The sequence below is a fragment of the Cololabis saira genome, chromosome 1 (assembly GCF_033807715.1).
Source record: "Cololabis saira isolate AMF1-May2022 chromosome 1, fColSai1.1, whole genome shotgun sequence".
Taxonomy (NCBI): domain Eukaryota; kingdom Metazoa; phylum Chordata; class Actinopteri; order Beloniformes; family Belonidae; genus Cololabis; species Cololabis saira.
The window spans coordinates 555,615-574,108 of record NC_084587.1 but is presented as its reverse complement, the minus strand read 5'-3'; the positions used below and the strand labels follow the sequence as shown (position 1 = coordinate 574,108).

Below are 18,494 nucleotides of genomic sequence, written 5' to 3'. Positions count from 1 at the left end.
TAAAACTCTCTACACCACAGCGGACTTCTCAACTGAATTTATATTATTCTTTGACACTGATATGTATCCATACTATACACACACTATACACTACAGAAAAGTGCTTAGACGGAAACCAATTTAGTATCCGTGGTTTTAATCCTGGATGTGTTTTTAGATCTCCCCAAAATACATTTGCACTGGAGAATAAAACCACATTTCTCGGTCTGTAGTTACGTAAAGGAAAACTATTGAATAAGTTCCCTGATACATGTCTGTTTTAATCATGATACTTAAGTATTAGCGTAAAGAATAGGCTTTGTGGGTATCAAGGGGCAACGTAGGGAAATGTTGCAATAAATACAGTGTAATTGTGAATAAAGAACCTTTGTTTATCTTTCTCTGATTATTTATTTAGTAACTTTTATATGGGTGAGTAGTAAATAGAACTTTCTGCCCGGCGTTGCTGCCATCTAGTGGAAAATTAGGAGTATTAAAGTTTTGACTTAAGAAACTGAAAAAAAAAAAAAAGTTGGTTTCATGTCTTTTATTTTTATTTTGTTCTTTAATGAGACGAACACTTGGACTGTGCGTTCAGGTGCAGCAGCTTGGACCGTAAACGTGAGCGTTGAGAGTCTGCTCGTCCTCGTCCTCGTCCTTGTACATTTGAGTCTCTTCACGTAGACCAGGGGTGTCAAATGTGCGGCCCGTGGGCCACATGTGGCCCCCGAGAGGTTTTCATGCGGCCCGAGAGAGATTTTCATGCGGCCCGAGAGAAGTTTCCAACGCAAAAAACCGAAATGTTAATTAACTAAAAAGGAAGGCATAAATAATTGCCATATATATTTCTTCTAGAAATCCATCGTTATTCCACAAAGAGAGCAGTTTTCCACATTTTTTTAGTTTTTTAGAATGTATTTGCTGATTTTATTTCTTTGTAGACGGTTGTTTATTTTTATTAACTGACTACTATTATATATTTTCTCAGGAAAAATATCACTGCTAAAAAAGATGATAGAAGATATTTATTGGGAGAATTTCAGTTTTGAATACGAGGATAGTGACAAAGTAAAACAGTTAAAAAAGAAGTGCTGACTTTTTCGGCACACTGGCGTAAATATCCGGGCCAATTTTTAAAAATAAATACACTTAATTTTACTGGAAAAATCATTAAATCACAAAGAAACACTCTCGGGTGTAATTAGAAAGATTTTGCTTTGAATTAAATTTCCTATAAAAAAGCTAAATATAAAAAAAACATACTTGTTAAAAGTATCTTACATAATTTGAAAAAAAAACGAGAAATTTCAAGTGCATATTTCCTTTAAAATTAACTAAACTGATATTGGATTAGATAACAATAGTAAAAAAAAAAGAATTAGAAAAAAAACATTTCGCACCGTTTTTGTTATTTTGAGCGTGCAGCCCGCGAGAAAAGAATTGGTCAAATACGGCCGGCCAAGAAAAATGAGTTTGACACCCCTGGCGTAGACGTTCCAGGTTCTTAGACCGAAGCGGTTCCGGTCCTGCAGGACTAACCGTGTCCTCCTGTCCCCCCTTGTCCCCTCCTGTCCCCCCAGACATCATCGTGCTAATAGCGTCCGTAGCCGTCGTCTCCGCCGGTTCTCAGGGAAACATCTTCGCCACGTCCGTCCTGCGGAGTCTCCGGTTCCTGCAGATTCTCCGGATGGTCCGGATGGACCGACGGGGCGGGACCTGGAAGCTGCTGGGGTCGGTGGTGTACGCGCACAGCAAGGTAAGCTAGCTATGCTAGGTCTGGACCTGGAAGCTGCTGGGGTCGGTGGTGTACGCGCACAGCAAGGTAAGCTAGCTACGCTAGGTCTGGACCTGGAAGCTGCTGGGGTCGGTGGTGTACGCTCACAGCAAGGTAAGCTAGCTACGCTAGCTACGCTAGCTACGCTAGGTCTGGACCTGGAAGCTGCTGGGGTCGGTGGTGTACGCGCATAGCAAGGTAAGCTTGCTATGCTAGCTACGCTAGCTACACTAGGTCTGAACCTGGAAGCTGCTGGGGTCGGTGGTGTACGCGCATAGCAAGGTAAGCTAGCTACGCTAGCTACACTAGGTCTGGACCTGGAAGCTGCTGGGGTCGGTGGTGTACGCTCACAGCAAGGTAAGCTAGCTACGCTAGCTACGCTAGCTACGCTAGCTACGCTAGGTCTGGACCTGGAAGCTGCTGGGGTCGGTGGTGTACGCTCATAGCAAGGTAAGCTAGCTATGCTAGCTACGCTAGCTACACTAGGTCTGGACCTGGAAGCTGCTGGGGTCGGTGGTGTACGCACACAGCAAGGTAAGCTAGCTACGCTAGCTACGCTAGCTACGCTAGGTCTGGACCTGGAAGCTGCTGGGGTCGGTGGTGTACGTGCATAGCAAGGTAAGCTAGCGTAGCTAGCTACGCTAGGTCTGGTCCTGGAAGCTGCTGGGGTCGGTGGTGTACGCTCACAGCAAGGTAAGCTAGCTACGCTAGCTACGCTAGGTCTGGTCCTGGAAGCTGCTGGGGTCGGTGGTGTACGCTCACAGCAAGGTAAGCTAGCTACGCTAGCTATGCTAGGTCTGGTCCTGGAAGCTGCTGGGGTCGGTGGTGTACGCTCACAGCAAGGTAAGCTAGCTACGCTAGCTACGCTAGGTCTGGACCTGGAAGCTGCTGGGGTCGGTGGTGTACGCGCACAGCAAGGTAGGTAGCTACGCTAGCTACGTTAACTAGCTGGACCTGGAACCAGGTAGAGCCTTTTCACTCCTCCAAGTTGTTGTTTCCAGATGAACTGATGAAGTGATGAAATGATGCAGTGATGAAGTGGTGATCTGATGAATGGATGAACTGATGAACTGATGAACGGATGAATGGATGAAGTGATGAACTAATGAACTGATGAACTGCTGATCTGATGAAGTGATGAACTGATGAAGTGGTGAATCTCCCCAGGAGCTGGTGACGGCCTGGTACATCGGGTTCCTGGTTCTGATCTTCTCGTCCTTCCTGGTTTATCTGGTGGAAAACAAGTTCAACAAGGACTTTGCTACGTACGCGGATGCTCTGTGGTGGGGAACGGTGAGATGAACACATGAATGATGTGGTGGGGAACGGTGAGATGAACAGATGAATGGTGGGGAACGGTGAGATGAACGCATGAATGGAGGGGAACGGTGAGATGAACACATGAATGATGTGGTGGGGAACGGTGAGATGAACACATGAATGGTGTGGTGGGGAACGGTGAGATGAACACATGAATGGTGGGGAACGGTGAGATGAACACATGAATGGTGGGGAACGGTGAGATGAACACATGAATGGTGGGGAACGGTAAGATGAACACATGAATGATGTGGTGGGGAACGGTGAGATGAACACATGAATGGTGGGGAACGGTGAGATGAACACATGAATGGTGGGGAACGGTGAGATGAACACATGAATGGTGGGGAACGGTGAGATGAACACATGAATGATGTGGTGGGGAACGGTGAGATGAACACATGAATGGTGGGGAACGGTGAGATGAACACATGAATGGTGGGGAACGGTGAGATGAACACATGAATGGTGGGGAACGGTGAGATGAACACATGAATGATGTGGTGGGGAACGGTGAGATGAACACATGAATGATGTGGTGGGGAACGGTGAGATGAACACATGAATGATGTGGTGGGGAACGGTGAGATGAACACATGAATGATGTGGTGGGGAACGGTGAGATGAACACATGAATGATGTGGTGGGGAACGGTGAGATGAACACATGAATGGTGGGGAACGGTGAGATGAACGGATGAATGGTGGGGAACGGTGAGATGAACGGATGAATGGTGGGGAACGGTGAGATGAACACATGAATGATGTGGTGGGGAACGGTGAGATGAACACATGAATGGTGGGGAACGGTGAGATGAACGGATGAATGGTGGGGAACGGTGAGATGAACGGATGAATGGTGGGGAACGGTGAGATGAACACATGAATGATGTGGTGGGGAACGGTGAGATGAACACATGAATGGTGGGGAACGGTGAGATGAACGGATGAATGGTGGGGAACGGTGAGATGAACGGATGAATGGTGGGGAACGGTGAGATGAACACATGAATGATGTGGTGGGGAACGGTGAGATGAACACATGAATGGTGGGGAACGGTGAGATGAACACATGAATGGTGGGGAACGGTGAGATGAACGCATGAACGGTGGGGAACGGTGATATGAACGGATGAATGGTGGGGAACGGTGAGATGAACGGATGGATGATGATGAATGATGGATGGATGGATGATGGATGGATGGAGGATGAACTGATGAACTGATGAATGGATGAACTGTCTCCTCAGATCACCTTGACAACCATCGGTTACGGAGATAAAACTCCAAAAACCTGGACTGGTCGGATGTTGTCGGCCGGATTTGCTCTGCTGGGGATTTCATTCTTCGCTTTACCAGCGGTGAGTTTAACTAACTAACTAACTAACTAACTAACTAACTAACTAACTAACTAACTAACTAACTAACTAACTAACTAACTAACTAACTAACTAACTAACTAGTAACTCTGCTGGGGATTTCATTCTTCGCTTTACCAGCGGTGAGAATGTTTACATTAATAAAGAATTAAGAATAAAAAACAGAAAAAATCAATACAAAATGTTAAATATTGGATTATTTTACACAGATCCGACACAAAGCTGGTTTATTAAAAACCTCACAAAGTGCCACTTTTTGCAGATGATGTGGTAGAAAGAACCCCCTCTTAAGGTGGAACCTCCTCTTAAGGTGGAACCCCCTCTTAAGGTGGAACATCTTATTAAGGTGGAACCTCCTCTTAAGGTGGAACCCCCACTTAAGGTGGAACCCCCTCTTAAGGTGGAACCTCTTATTAAGGTGGAACCCCCTCTTAAGGTGGAACCTCCTCTTAAGGTGGAACCCCCTCTTAAGGTGGAACCTCCTCTTAAGGTGGAACCCCCACTTAAGGTGGAACCCCCTCTTAAGGTGGAACCTCTTATTAAGGTGGAACCCCCTCTTAAGGTGGAACCTCCTCTTAAGGTGGAACCCCCTCTTAAGGTGGAACCTCTTATTAAGGTGGAACCCCCTCTTAAGGTGGAACCTCCTCTTAAGGTGGAACCCCCTCTTAAGGTGGAACCTCTTATTAAGGTGGAACCTCCTCTTAAGGTGGAACCCCCACTTAAGGTGGAACCTCTTATTAAGGTGGAACCTCCTCTTAAGGTGGAACCCCCACTTAAGGTGGAACCCCCTCTTAAGGTGGAACCTCTTATTAAGGTGGAACCTCCTCTTAAGGTGGAACCTCCTCTTAAGGTGGAACCTCTTATTAAGGTGGAACCTCTTATTAAGGTGGAACCCCCTGTTAAGGTGGAACCCCCTGTTAAGGTGGAACCTCCTCTTAAGGTGGAACCCACTGTTAAGGTGAAACCTCTTATTAAGGTGGTACCTCTTATTAAGGTGGAACCCCCTGTTAAGGTGGAACCTCCTCTTAAGGTGGTGTTAAGGTCCTCAAATCAACATTCATAACGAGGAAAACACAAGAGACTGTTGGAATGATTTTTAAGGCCTTCTGCGCAGAAGGGAAGCAAAGTCGGAGCCTTGCAGAGCAACATGGCTCTCTCTGGCTCTCGACCAAATGCTTGCTGGCTCCTCCTTTTGCATCAGCTTTTATTGAGAAACTGTGACAGGAACATTACCATATAAGGATAGTCAGCAGTTAAATAGACAGACAATGAACAGACGTTGGGGTTACAAGACACACATTTGACATTTTCAGTTAAAGAGGAACTTAATCTGGAACGTCAGAGCAACAGACATCCTTAAAAAACACAAAGGTCAAGGGGTCGAATGGCTCCCTGACTAAAAACAGGAAACTTCATGGGGGTCTTGAAACAGATGATCCAACTGACAATGGGAAAGTTGTGGGACAGCCGACCCCCCCTGACAGAACTCAGGAAGTGCCGCCCTGTCGTCTGTTAACATGTGATAGGCATGTGGAAAACAGGCAGTTCTCCAAGCTGACTTGACTCTGATAGTTTCATAAGGACAAACTAATTCATAAGTTTAATTAATCTCACATTTCCCTCCTGTTTGTTCTTATGAAACTTCATAGCAACCAAAATAAAACACTCCAGTGTCATCATAAAAATTCCTTCTCATCAATTAGAGTTTGTTGGAGTTGTCGGTAAATAGACCTCACAATACTTGGCTAAGGAAATCTGCAATGGAACTTTGCACTTAGACACAGAATGATACAGGTAATGAAAACACAGAACAGTACAATGACAGTGATGAACGGAATCATAATTTCAGTCATTATGTCAGCATGACTCAGTAGTGAAAAAGTCTCTTCAATCTCTCGGACTCCTCTGCAGCTTGTTGTAGCCAGTCAGTTTGGGCTAGTCATCTTCTTCAAGCCATGGCTGGTGAGTAGGCGTCAGATGAGTTTTTCAGCGGACAAGGGTTTTGATACCGTCCGGCTTCCAGCCTACTCAGGGCCTGGAACATTTCCCACTAGCCTTCACTGCAACTGGTGAACGCAGTAGATCGTTTAATTAATCTCACAGTGGAACCCCCTCTTAAGGTGGAACCCCCTGTTAAGGTGGAACCCCCTCTTAAGGTGGAACCCCTCTTAAGGTGGAACCCCCTGTTAAGGTGGAACCCCCTCTTAAGGTGGAACCTGTTCTCCAGGGCATCCTGGGCTCCGGCTTCGCCCTGAAGGTCCAGGAGCAGCACCGACAGAAGCACTTTGAGAAGAGGAGGAACCCGGCGGCCTACCTGATCCAGGTAACCATGACGACCTGTTCCAGGTAACTATGACGACCAGGTAACCATGACGAACAGGTAACCATGACGACCTGATCCAGGTAACCATGACGACCAGATTATTGTAACTGATCCGGGTAACCATGACAACCTGATCCAGGTAACCATGACGACCAGATTAATGTACCTGATCCGGGTAACCATGACGACCAGTTTTGCCTTCTTTATTTTTATGTATTGTGTTTTTCTTCTTCTGTCTTCTGCGTGCAGTGCGTTTGGCGCAGCTACGCGGCCGACGAGAACTCGGTTTCCATCGCGACCTGGAAGCCTCACCTGAAGGCGCTGCACACCTGCAGCCCCACGAATAGGTACAAACGCGGAGAAGGGTTGGTGTTGGTGTCGCCGTCGCCGTGGTTAGGTTAAGGAACCAAGACACGTGGTTAGGGTTAGGAACTAAAACACTTGGTTAGGTTTAGGAACCAAAACACTCGGTTAGGTTTAGGAACCAAAACACTTCGCTAGGTTCAGGAACTAAAACTACTACTTTATCTCACGGTGACGGATGTGAGCTCAGATTGCTGCCATTTTGTCAGATTAGCAAAATTCTTCTGGTGCCTTGTTGAAAGGTAACCGGAAAACTGGCTAACCAGGTAACCAAGTAACCAGGTAGCCAGTTAACCAGGTAACCGGGTAACAAGGTATCCGGGTAACCAGGTAACCTGGTAACCAGGTAACCATGTTACCAGGTAACCGGGTAACCGGGCTGAAACCTGCAGGAGCATCATTGTGTTTGAAACTGCGCGTTGGCTGTAAATGACCCGTTAAAAGAGTTTTCTCACCCGTCTTTCCTCCGTTTGTCGCCCCCTGCAGGAAGGAGCCGGGAGAGCCGGGAGAATCCACCACCAGGTTGGTGACCTGAACTCTTCACTGTTTACACGGCTGTTAGTCTCTGAGCCGCCGACCGAAGGTGCAGGGGACCAGAAACACTTGAACTAGTCTAGTCCTTCTAATCCTTCTAGTCCTGCTCGCTCGGCTACCGTTAACCGCAATACATGAGTAACCATGGCAACCAAACTCAAGCTGGACATAAATACAGCATAACATTTGTAAAGAAAACAAATCCTGATCAGCAGGAGCTTTTTGTGTCAGTTCGGCTCCACTTTAGCATTCCTGACACTAGTTTAGTCTTTCAGACACACTTTCTACTGCCGTTAAACTTTTACCGTTAAAGTCCGAAGCGTCGGATGTTTACAAGGTCTCGGAGAGACGCCTTCAAAATAAAAGCACTAAATATCGGTCTCCTTAATATACAGGACTGTCTCAGAAAATTAGAATATTGTGATAAAGTTCTTTATTTTCTGTAATGCAAAAATGTCATCCATTCTGGATTCATTACAAATCAACTGAAATATTTCAAGCCTTTTATTATTTTAATATTGCTGATCATGGTTTACAGCTTAAGAAAACTCAAATATCCTATCTCAAAAAATTTGAATATTCTGGGAATCTTAATCTTGTCAGGCTGATGTGGTGAGGACCCAGATGCAGGAGAGCGAGGCAGGAGTTCGCAACAAAAAGGGTTTATTTTCCAAACCAAAAGGCCCACACACGCCAAAGTTCCGGGGGCCGTCCTCGGGACCGGGCAGACCGGCGAGACAGTTCCGGGGGTCACCCACGAGGCCTAGGCTTGGCGTGGGGCCTTGACGACCTGTCGGGGGGACTGGATGACTTGTCGGGGGGCCTGGATGACTTGTCGGGGGGCCTGGATGACTTGTCGGGGGGCCTGGAAGACTTGGGGGGGGCCTGGAACACTTGGCGGGGGGCCTGGAACACTTGGCGGGGGGCCTGGAAGACTTGGTGGGGGGCCTGGAAGACTTGTCGGGGGGCCTGGAAGACTTGGGGGGGGCCTGGAACACTTGGCGGGGGGCCTGGAACACTTGGCGGGGGGCCTGGAAGACTTGGCGGGGGGCCTGGAAGACTTGGTGGGGGGCCTGGAAGACTTGGCGGGGGGCCTGGAAGACTTGGCGGGGGGCCTGGAAGACTTGGCGGGGGGCATGGACGACTTGGCGGGGAACTTCAACTTGACGGGGAGCACAGGATACGAGGAGCAGACGGGACACAGGCGGCAAAACAGAAACAAACTGGGGGAAATGTCACACACTGACAAATCTTAAACTGTAAACCATGATCATCAATATTAAAATAATAAAAGGCTTGCAATATTTCAGTTGATTTGTAATGAATCCAGAATGGATGACATTTTTGTTTTAAATAACTTTATCACAATATTCTAATTATCTGAGACAGTCTGAGACAAATAAATTAAACGCCTGGCTTTAAATAACGTTAATGAGAAAACAAACATAAACACACACGTATTGAAATATATTAAAAGGTAATTTACAATTTCCATTATTTTATTTTATTTTTTCGAAAATGATGTTTTATTATTATTATTATTATTATTATTATTATTAATATAGAGAAAATACCAGTTTTTAAGCCGATCTTGTCATTTTATTTAGTTTTTATCAGCTACACCGTGAAAATATTATCAGACATTAAACCGGTCCCGGTTCAGAAAAGGTTGGATGTGATTGTCGTAAACAACATAAACAGGAGGATGAAAACATGAGGATGAAAACAGGAGGATGAAAACATGAGGGAACATGAGGAACCGTCGCTGCTGGAACTAAGAGCCTCTTCAGAAAGGTCAGGCAGGAATTCACACACTTGTTGCCGCGGCAGCAGCGTTTCCCGCCGCGGAGGGAGGGAGGGATGGAGGGAAGGAGGAGGAGAGGAGTGATGGAGGAGAGGAGTGATGGAGGGATGGAGGGATGGAAGGAGGAGGAGAGGAGCTGAGAGGAGCTGAGAGGAGGAGGAGGGATGGAGGGATGGATGGAGGAGGAGAGGAGGGATGGAGGGAGGGATGGAGGAGAGGAGCTGAGAGGAGCTGAGAGAAGGAGGAGGGATGGAGGGATGGAGTGATGGAGGGAAGGAGGACGAGAGGAGCTGAGAGGAGCTGAGAGGAGGAGGATGGAGGGAGGGAGGGATGGAGTGATGGAGGAGAGGAGCTAAGAGGAGCTGAGTCACCAAACGGATGCTAATTTCCGTCCACCGCCTCCGTCCTCCGGTTACAGAATCCTGCGTTCGTGGTTTCATAACGTCGGCTCAAGGCCGGTGACATAACACGTCTCTGCAGACGCTGCAATAGGAGAACATAGATCTAAATAAGATAGATTTAAATAAGATAGCTTTCTAAAACACGTGTCCATGTTATAACTGCTCGTATTAGTAAACATTTGTATGTAAATAAAAAGGTTGTACCCAGAATTCTGCTGTCACACCAGTCTGATCAATGATTAGGGTTAGGATTGTTTTTATGTGAGTATGAATCTAAGAGTCTTGTGAATACAACTCTAATTTCTACGACTACGAGTTTTCAAGGTGAACACAAATTCCAGTTTGTAGGTACGATTTTAAAAACTGTTGAAATGACGTCACAGGCAGAAACAGGGGAAAGCAATCGAACCCGGAGCTAACTGTCGCTAACGCTAACGCAGGGGAACCACGTCACAGCTAAATAACCATCCAACATTTATTTATTCTTATTTAGTTATTTATTTCATGAAATTGTACTGTTTTAAATAATAAACAGTTTATGGACGTAAAGACAAACTGATTTAGCTTACAAGCTAACGAAATGCCAGCTAGCGCTTGCATTAGCGACTAGCATTAAACGTTGGCTTAAGTTAGCTAATTAGCACTAATGAAGACAAAAACAAAACTACTTTGAGATGCAATGTTGACCAAAATATGTCTTTTAATGGTTTAATGTTATAACTTGTGCGTATAGATCGGCCCATTTTATGTATTTATAATATATATAACGTTAATTGTATAAGTTCGGTTTCAATTCCTCTTTGCTGACTGTTCTCGGTCGGTGTTATTTACAAAATGGACCGATCAGTGTGTCGAAGACGAAGCCGCTTTTAGATTCATACTCACATAAAAACAATCCTAACCCTAATAATTGATCAGACTCATGTGTGACAGCAGAATTTTGGATACAACCTTTTTATTTACATACAAATGTTTACCATTACGAATAGTTATAACATGGACACATGTTTTTGGAAGCTTTTACTCCGTACTACAAACATCCATGTTTGATTTTTATCTGTCCAAACATCCATGTTTGATTTCATGTTTGCGTCTCGGACCTGCCAGTGGAGAATTCACCACTTTGGATTGTTGTCATTTTTCTGAGAAGTTATTTACTATTATTCTCCAGACGGAGACGAAGTTTAGCTGCTGCTTTCCCCCCGTTCCTGCTCTGAACATTCATGATGTGGAATTAGTGAGGACTCAGAACTACTGGTTAGGTTCTACCAGGAACTAACCTGTACCGGTTCCCCCCCCAGGAACTAACCTGTACCGGTTACCCCCCCCCCACAGCCAGAAGCTGAGCTTCAGGAACCGGGTGAAGATGGCGAGTCCTCGCGGCCAGAGCCTGAAGAACCGCCACACGTCCTCCATGAGCGACCGGCGCTCCCCGGGGCCCGACGGCGGCCATGACGGCGGCGCCAACGGCGGCCATGACGGCGGCGGCAGCAGCCCGGTTAAAGTCCAGAAGAGCTGGAGCTTCAACGACCGGACTCGGTTCAGGCCGTCGCTCCGGCTCAAGAGCCAAAGCCAGAACCGCTCCGGCACCGACGGTAGGGGAGCGGGGGCAGCTATGGTTACAGATCGGGGGGGGGGGGGGGGGGTTGCTATGGTTACAGATCAGGGGGGGGGGTTGCTATGGTTACAGATCAGGGGGGGCTTGCTATGGTTACAGATCCAGGATCAATAAGGGGGTAGTGGTATCTGCCAGTTCAGACCAGGTCAGACCGGGTCAGACCGGGTCCGGTTCCTGCACCAGTGACTGAATAATCTTCTTCTTCTCTCCGGTTCTGGACCAGCCGACTCTGGCGCCGGTGAAGACGGGTCAGAGGAAAAGTTCTGCCACTGCCGGATCTCGGTGGAGGATCTGGTGCCGTCGGTGAAGACGGTGATCCGGGCCGTCCGGTGAGTCCGGGAGAACCTTCAGAACCTTTAGAACTTTCAGAACCTCCAGAACGAAAAATTGTAAAATAGAAATGCTTGAACTCAGCCCCGCCCCTTCCTATACGCAGAGTATGCACATTGCGTAAGGCCCCCGACGGCCAGCGGCCCCCAATTGCCTGAGCGAATTTGCGGAGTTTAGGCAAAGAACGTACTATAGGATTGTCCCACTATCTGAGTACTACAGACAATGTCGTGTTTTTGTTTTTAAAGAGGAATTCCACAATTTTTTTATATTTTACTATGTCATCATGTAATTAAGATACGGTAGATATTGGCTTAGAGAATGATGTTGTGTGGTGGTGTGGAACTTTGGAAGTTGAATTGTGGAAATAATAATAAAACAGTGACATACCTCCAATCTGTGGGGGGACACCATGGAGGTATGAATGAAAATGGGTGGAATTCCATCCCATTGTTGTGGTGAACTTGCCACAGTGTTGTACACAAGAAAATCATGCACAATCTACAGCATGATTTTTTGTCGTTTTGCTGTAACTTTGTTAGTTGTATCTGTATGACTATGACCAGAGCCTTGGGGTATCTATCCCAGTGGGCCATATACAGTTATTATCCTAGGCGGATATTTTTATACTTGGATTAACCTAGCTAATATATAATAATATAATATATATAATAATATTATATTATTATATTATATTATAAATTTCAAATTTGCATAAAATTAGCTTGCATTCTGTTACTATGCCAAGTGTGTGTGTGTGTGTGTGTGTGTGTGTGTGTCATTCTGATGTGTTTGTCTACCTACTCTGAATATGGATTTTAACTGTTTTTAAGGTGAGAGAAACCCTGCAAAAAACACTGGCCAAAATCAGTCCAAATCAGCCCAAATCGTGCTCAAATTGCCCCAAATCGCCGGCTGCCACGATTCCTGCTTAGGGCCCCCTGGGAGCCAGGATCGGCACTGCTTGAAGTAGCATGACTGTACAGACAGACAACCATGCTAGCAACTGAACTAGCCTGCTATGCTAGCAGCTGAACTAGCCTGCTATGCTACGTACGTCCACATCAGCCCAGATGTAGAATAAGATACAGGTGAAGAAAATGGTGTAAAAGTTAATTTATTTCAATAATTCAACTTAAAAGGTGAAACTAATATATCACATAGTCTCATTACAGGCAAAGCAAGATATGTTAAACCTTTACTTGTTATCATTTTGATGATTGAATTGTTTATTGATTTAATAAAATGTCATTTTTTTAAGATTTGTTTTTCATAAACTGTGAGCCATAATGATCAAAAATATAACAAATAATTCAATTCAATTAAATTTTATTTGTATAGCGTCTAATACAACATAGTTGTCTCCAGGATGTTTCCAGAACCAGAACATGAACATAAACATAAACATGAACACCCCCGAGCAATTATTACATAAACAATGGAGGTAAAAACTCCCATAGTGGGAGAAAAACCTTAAACCAAACAGTGGCAAGAAAAAACTCCCCTTTAGGAGGAAGAAACCTGGACCTGGACCTGGATCATAAGGGGGGACCCTCCTGCCGAAGGCCAGACCGGGGGTGGGGACCGCAGGCAGGTGAAAGCAGCAGTGGGATGACCGGGGGTGGGGACCGCAGGCCAGCATGCAGCTCCCGAAGCTCCGGCCCAATCATCAAGTCCCAGGTTGGGGTGCAGGGTCGGGGAAAGGTTGAGAAGGGGCAGGGCCAGTTATCGGGTCTGTTATGGTGTTCCGCAGGGTTCAGTGCTAGGGCCAATCTTGTTTAGTTTATACATGCAGCCGTTGGGAAGTATAATCCAGAATCACGGCATACACTTTCATTGTTATGCTGATGATACGCAGCTCTATTTGTCTATGAAGCCGGATGAAACAGAACCGTTAGTTAAACTTCAGGCATGTCTTAGGGACATCAAGGACTGGATGTCCAGAAATTTCCTGCTTCTAAATTCAGATAAAACAGAGGTTATCATTCTTGGTCCAGAGCATCTTAGGAAGGGACTAGATGGTGTTGCGATGGCTTCCAGTGCAACTGTGAGAAACCTTGGTGTTGTTTTCCATCAGGATTTGTCGTTTAAACCATATGTTAATCAGGTTTGTAAAATTGCATTTTTCCATCTCCGTAATATTGCAAAAATTAGGAAAATTCTCTCGCAGAGTGATGCAGAAAAACTAGTTCATGCGTTTGTATCTTCTAGACTAGATTACTGTAATGTGTTGTTAGCAGGATGTCCAAGTAATTTGCTGAATAGGCTCCAGCTGATCCAGAATGCAGCAGCACGAGTACTGACAGGAATCAGCAGGAGAGACCACGTCTCTCCAGTGTTAGCGTCGCTCCATTGGTTACCCGTAAAATTCAGAATCCAATTTAAAATTGTATTACTTGCATATAAAGCCCAAAACGGCTTAGCTTTGCAGTATTTACAAGACCTGATAGTGCCTTATGTTCCTGGCAGAGCTCTCCGTTCTCAGAGTGCAGGTTTACTCGTAGTTCCTAGAGTATCTAAATGTAGATTTGGAGGGCGGGCGTTCTGCTATCAGGCACCATTACTATGAAACCAACTTCCAATCTGGGTTAAGGAGGCTGACACCACCTCCACCTTTAAAACTAAACTTAAAACATTTCTGTTTAGTAAAGCCTATAGTTAGTGTTTAGTAAACCTCTAGCTGGTGTTGGTAAATCTCTAGGTAGTGTAAACTCTAGTGTGTCAGAGTCGCTCCTGTAGTTTCTTGTGCTGGCCCCCCTTCTCTTCTCTTTTTTCTCTTTTGTACATGGTGCAGCATCCTCTGCCGGTGGTGAAGAGCATCTCTGAATGCACAACACCGGATCCTGCAGTGTGGAAGACCAGAATTGAATTGAATTGAATTGAATTGAATTGAATTGAAAATACGGTACATGTTTATATGTCGGTTCATTCTCCTCCTGCAGGATCATGAAGTTCCACGTGGCCCAGAAGAAGTTCAAGGAGACGCTGCGTCCGTACGACGTGAAGGACGTGATCGAGCAGTACTCAGCAGGACACCTGGACATGCTGACCCGGATCAAGATCCTGCAGACCAGGTGAGACCCGGTACTGGTACCAGTACCAGTACCAGTACCAGTACTGCCCTGGTACCAGGGCGGTACTGCCGTGCCTTCACGGGTCTTTCCCTCCTGGAAGATGCAGGACATATTTGTCACTAAAATCAACAAAATCTTTTTTTTTGTAGATATATTTATTGAGGGCAATAAAAAAAAAAGATTTACAATAAATATTGAAATATCAATGTTTTCCCCTTTTTTTGAACTTTTCATAACAATAATTAAATATTAATTAAAGCTGCAGCAGCGATGATCCGGCCCTCGCACGTGCAATTTCCACCAATTATGTTCAAGGACTCAAAACCAAGTCCGATGACACCACCATGACTCTCAATGTGAAACCATTCAAAAGCAATAACCATTAAAAATGGTTATTGGTGCAAACTATGATAACTCTACATTGTTTGCATTTGTTGATGTTATAAAATGAATGAATATGTATTGTTTTTATTTCTATCTAAATGTTAAACGGAATGACTTTTTAATTTTTCTTTATTTTCTGTTCTTCATTTCTTTTTTATATGCTACCTCCTTAGGTTTGCTTTTAGTTTTTTGTTGTAATGTTCTGTGTTTTATGTGTCGGAACCCAGGAAGGATAAATAGCTGCAGTTTAGCTGGAGCTGATGCGGAAATTAAACTCTAAACTCTGTAATTCAGTTGTGGGTTGAAGAGTCGGCGCTGCAACGCTGCCCCCTGCTGGTCAGGCTGAAGAGCTGCACGCTCCAGTCCCGGAACAGAGACACAGTTCTGGCCCAGTACAAAATAATTAAAGTCACATTAAGTGCTGACTTATAGAGGATTTTTTGTGCCAAAATTAAATAGATAAATACATAATTAATCAATTAATTAAATGTACAATTAATTGATTAAAATTTGAATTAAATATGTCATTAATTAATTAAATGTGTCATTAATTAATTAAAATTGGAATGAGATATAGGGGCCGTCCCAATTTGTTTGTGGTGGTTTTTGAAAACCTTTTGTCCATAACTAACATGCCAAATATCAAAAACTTTTTCAGGAATTCCCTCCCAGATATAAACTTTTCCCGCATGGATCTGTTCGGGGTTTCTGTTTCCTCTGGGACGTCGTCACCAGAACCATCTTCCTTCCTCCTGCGGTCCCGGGCTGCACAGGCTGCTGTGGTTTCTCCTCCTCGTCCTCGTTAACCTCGTTAACCTCGTTAACCTCGTTAACCTTGTGTCTCCAGGGTGGACCAGATCCTCGGTAAAGGCCAGATTCCTCTGGATAAGAAGATCCGGGAGAAGCTGCTGTCGGACGGAGACCTGATGGAGGACGTTAGCATGCTAGGTCGCGTCTGCAAGGTGGAGCGCCAGGTGAGACTCCAGTGTACTTCCTGTACATCCAGGGTACTAATATCCAGGGTACTAGCATCCATGGTACTTACATCCAGGGTACTAATATCCAGTGTACTTACATCAAGGGTACTAGTACCATGGATACTAGTACCATGGATACTATTATCCATGGTACTAGTACCATGGTACTAGTATCCATGGTACTAGCATCCATGGTACTAGTATCCATGTTACTAGTATCCATGGTACTAGTATCCATGTTACTAGTATCCATGGTACTAGTATCCATGGTACTAGTATCCATGGTACTAGTATCCATGGTACTAGCATCCATGGTACTAGTATCCATGGTACTAGTATCCAGGGTACTTGTTTCCACGGTAACCATTAACTCGTGTCCTTCTCCTCCAGGTCCAGTCCATCGAGTCCAAGCTGGACTCCCTCCTGGACATTTACCGCCAGGTTTTGCGTAACGGCTCGTCCTCCGGCGTCACGCTAGCCTCGCTGCCGCCGTTCCAGCCGGAGCCGACGTCCGACTACAACAACTCCGTCTTCGGCAACGACCCGCCCGGCGGCGGCTTCGCCAACCGCTCCTCGGCCCAACGAGGACTCCACCTCATCCTGGCGCCGCCCGACGAGCTAGACCTCAACCTCAACGCCTCGACGCCGGAGAGCGGCACCGAGGACGTTATCGGTAGCTCCCCGCCGCTCCTCACCCCCAACAGCACCGGCAGTTCTGGATACCGAGGGGGGGACGCGGGGTTCCCTCTCCTGGCCCGGATTCCTCCACCCCCTTCCTCCCAAACCGCTGGCCTAGCTAGCTACGGCCGAACAACCTCGAACGAATTGTTGGGGCGAACAAACTCGAATGAGGTGTTCGCCCCTGAGATGGACGACTTCATTGGGGGGGGCGGCGGCCTCGGGACTCTGGGACTGCACCTACGAAGGGAGGACGGACTTAACGCAAAGGGGGACGGCCCCTGGAGGAGACCCTGTAGCCTGGAGCTGGAGCCCCTGGTACCCCTGGAGCCCTTGGTACCCCTGGGACCCCAGGGACCGGCCAAGTCCCTGCTAGCGCAGGACCTAGCGCAGGACCTGGCCCACGTCCCCGTCCATGAACCCCGCCACAGCCTGTCGTCTCCGAGCCCGAGCACCAGCGGCGACTCGCCCGTCGGCTTCCACAGCCGGAGCCAGTAGGGCCGCAACGATTCGTCGACGTTGTCGACAAAAATCGATAATCAAGAATGTCGACGATGAATTCCATTGTCTACAATTGTCGCCAGACGGGTTTTTCCAACGGAGTGAGGCGTCTCGCTTCAGTACAATCTCTGCCGAGAGTCATGCAATAGCACGATAGCGTCTCTGCTAGCGGTAGCGGGTAAAACAAAATGACGGCGTCCTGTAGAGCAGCTGCGGGTAATAATACTTCAAAAGTTCGGGAGCTTTTTAGCCTCGATACGACGAATAAAAAGATTACTTGCAAGGTTTGCAAAGCAGACCTTGCTCATCACGGGAGCACGTCGCTAACGCACGAGCATTTGAAGAGAAAGCACGTCGGACAGTTGAACGAAACGGACTCACCTTGGTGAGATATTAAGCGTATTTTGGCTTTAAAAGAGCTTTAACGTTACGCCTGACTGTGCCTGACAAAAGTATTTTAAATGAAATGCATGCAGTCCGAAGAAGTTGAATAAAATATCTATTTTTCACTGAAGTCGCCATCTTTCTTGTGTTTAATATCATTTGCCACATAATTAAAGCAAACTCATACTAAATTTAAAATACTAAATACTAAATTTAAAAATGACTAATTTTCCGATCAGTCGACTAATAATTTCAATAGTCGGTGACTAGTCGACTATTAAAATAGTCGTTAGTTGCAGCGCTAGTAGCCGGGACCCCGGCGGAGGTGGGGGGGGCGGAGCGGCGTTGGGCATTATCCGCTTATACCACGGGCACTTACCAAAAAACATAAATATTAAATCAGTTATTCATGCTTTAATGTGTTTTCAGTGTAAATCATTAGTTTTAGTACTATTTAATGGTGGCCAACATCGTTGACCACCGTCGTTGGCTCCGTAGAGCGAGAGTTACCCTGGATTCACACTGAAAGTGTCACAGGTGTCCAGCAGCCGTTCATTGTCTATAAGAGCTGCTGCGAGACGGGTCGGAGGCGTTGGAGGCTTCGGGACCAGCCCGCCCAGAGCATCAATTTGAAGTTGAAAAATCTCAACTTTATGCAAATGAGCGGCGGGG

At 46.1% G+C, this 18,494-nt stretch overlaps 1 protein-coding gene across 1 annotated transcript in view; it reads left to right on the top strand.

The window, feature by feature from the left end:
* LOC133446136 (potassium voltage-gated channel subfamily KQT member 5-like) overlaps positions 1-18,012 on the top strand; it is a 47,478-nt gene extending 29,466 nt beyond the window's left edge. The window contains exons 4-14 of the mRNA XM_061724012.1: positions 1,560-1,735; positions 2,921-3,046; positions 4,323-4,433; positions 6,679-6,774; positions 7,024-7,121; positions 7,624-7,659; positions 11,212-11,471; positions 11,718-11,823; positions 14,767-14,898; positions 16,130-16,256; positions 16,650-18,012. Coding sequence (XP_061579996.1) covers positions 1,560-1,735; positions 2,921-3,046; positions 4,323-4,433; positions 6,679-6,774; positions 7,024-7,121; positions 7,624-7,659; positions 11,212-11,471; positions 11,718-11,823; positions 14,767-14,898; positions 16,130-16,256; positions 16,650-17,435 — 2,054 coding nt within the window. The 3' untranslated portion in view covers positions 17,436-18,012. The remainder of the gene's footprint in view (positions 1-1,559; positions 1,736-2,920; positions 3,047-4,322; positions 4,434-6,678; positions 6,775-7,023; positions 7,122-7,623; positions 7,660-11,211; positions 11,472-11,717; positions 11,824-14,766; positions 14,899-16,129; positions 16,257-16,649) is intronic.
* The last annotated feature ends 482 nt before the right edge of the window (positions 18,013-18,494 follow it).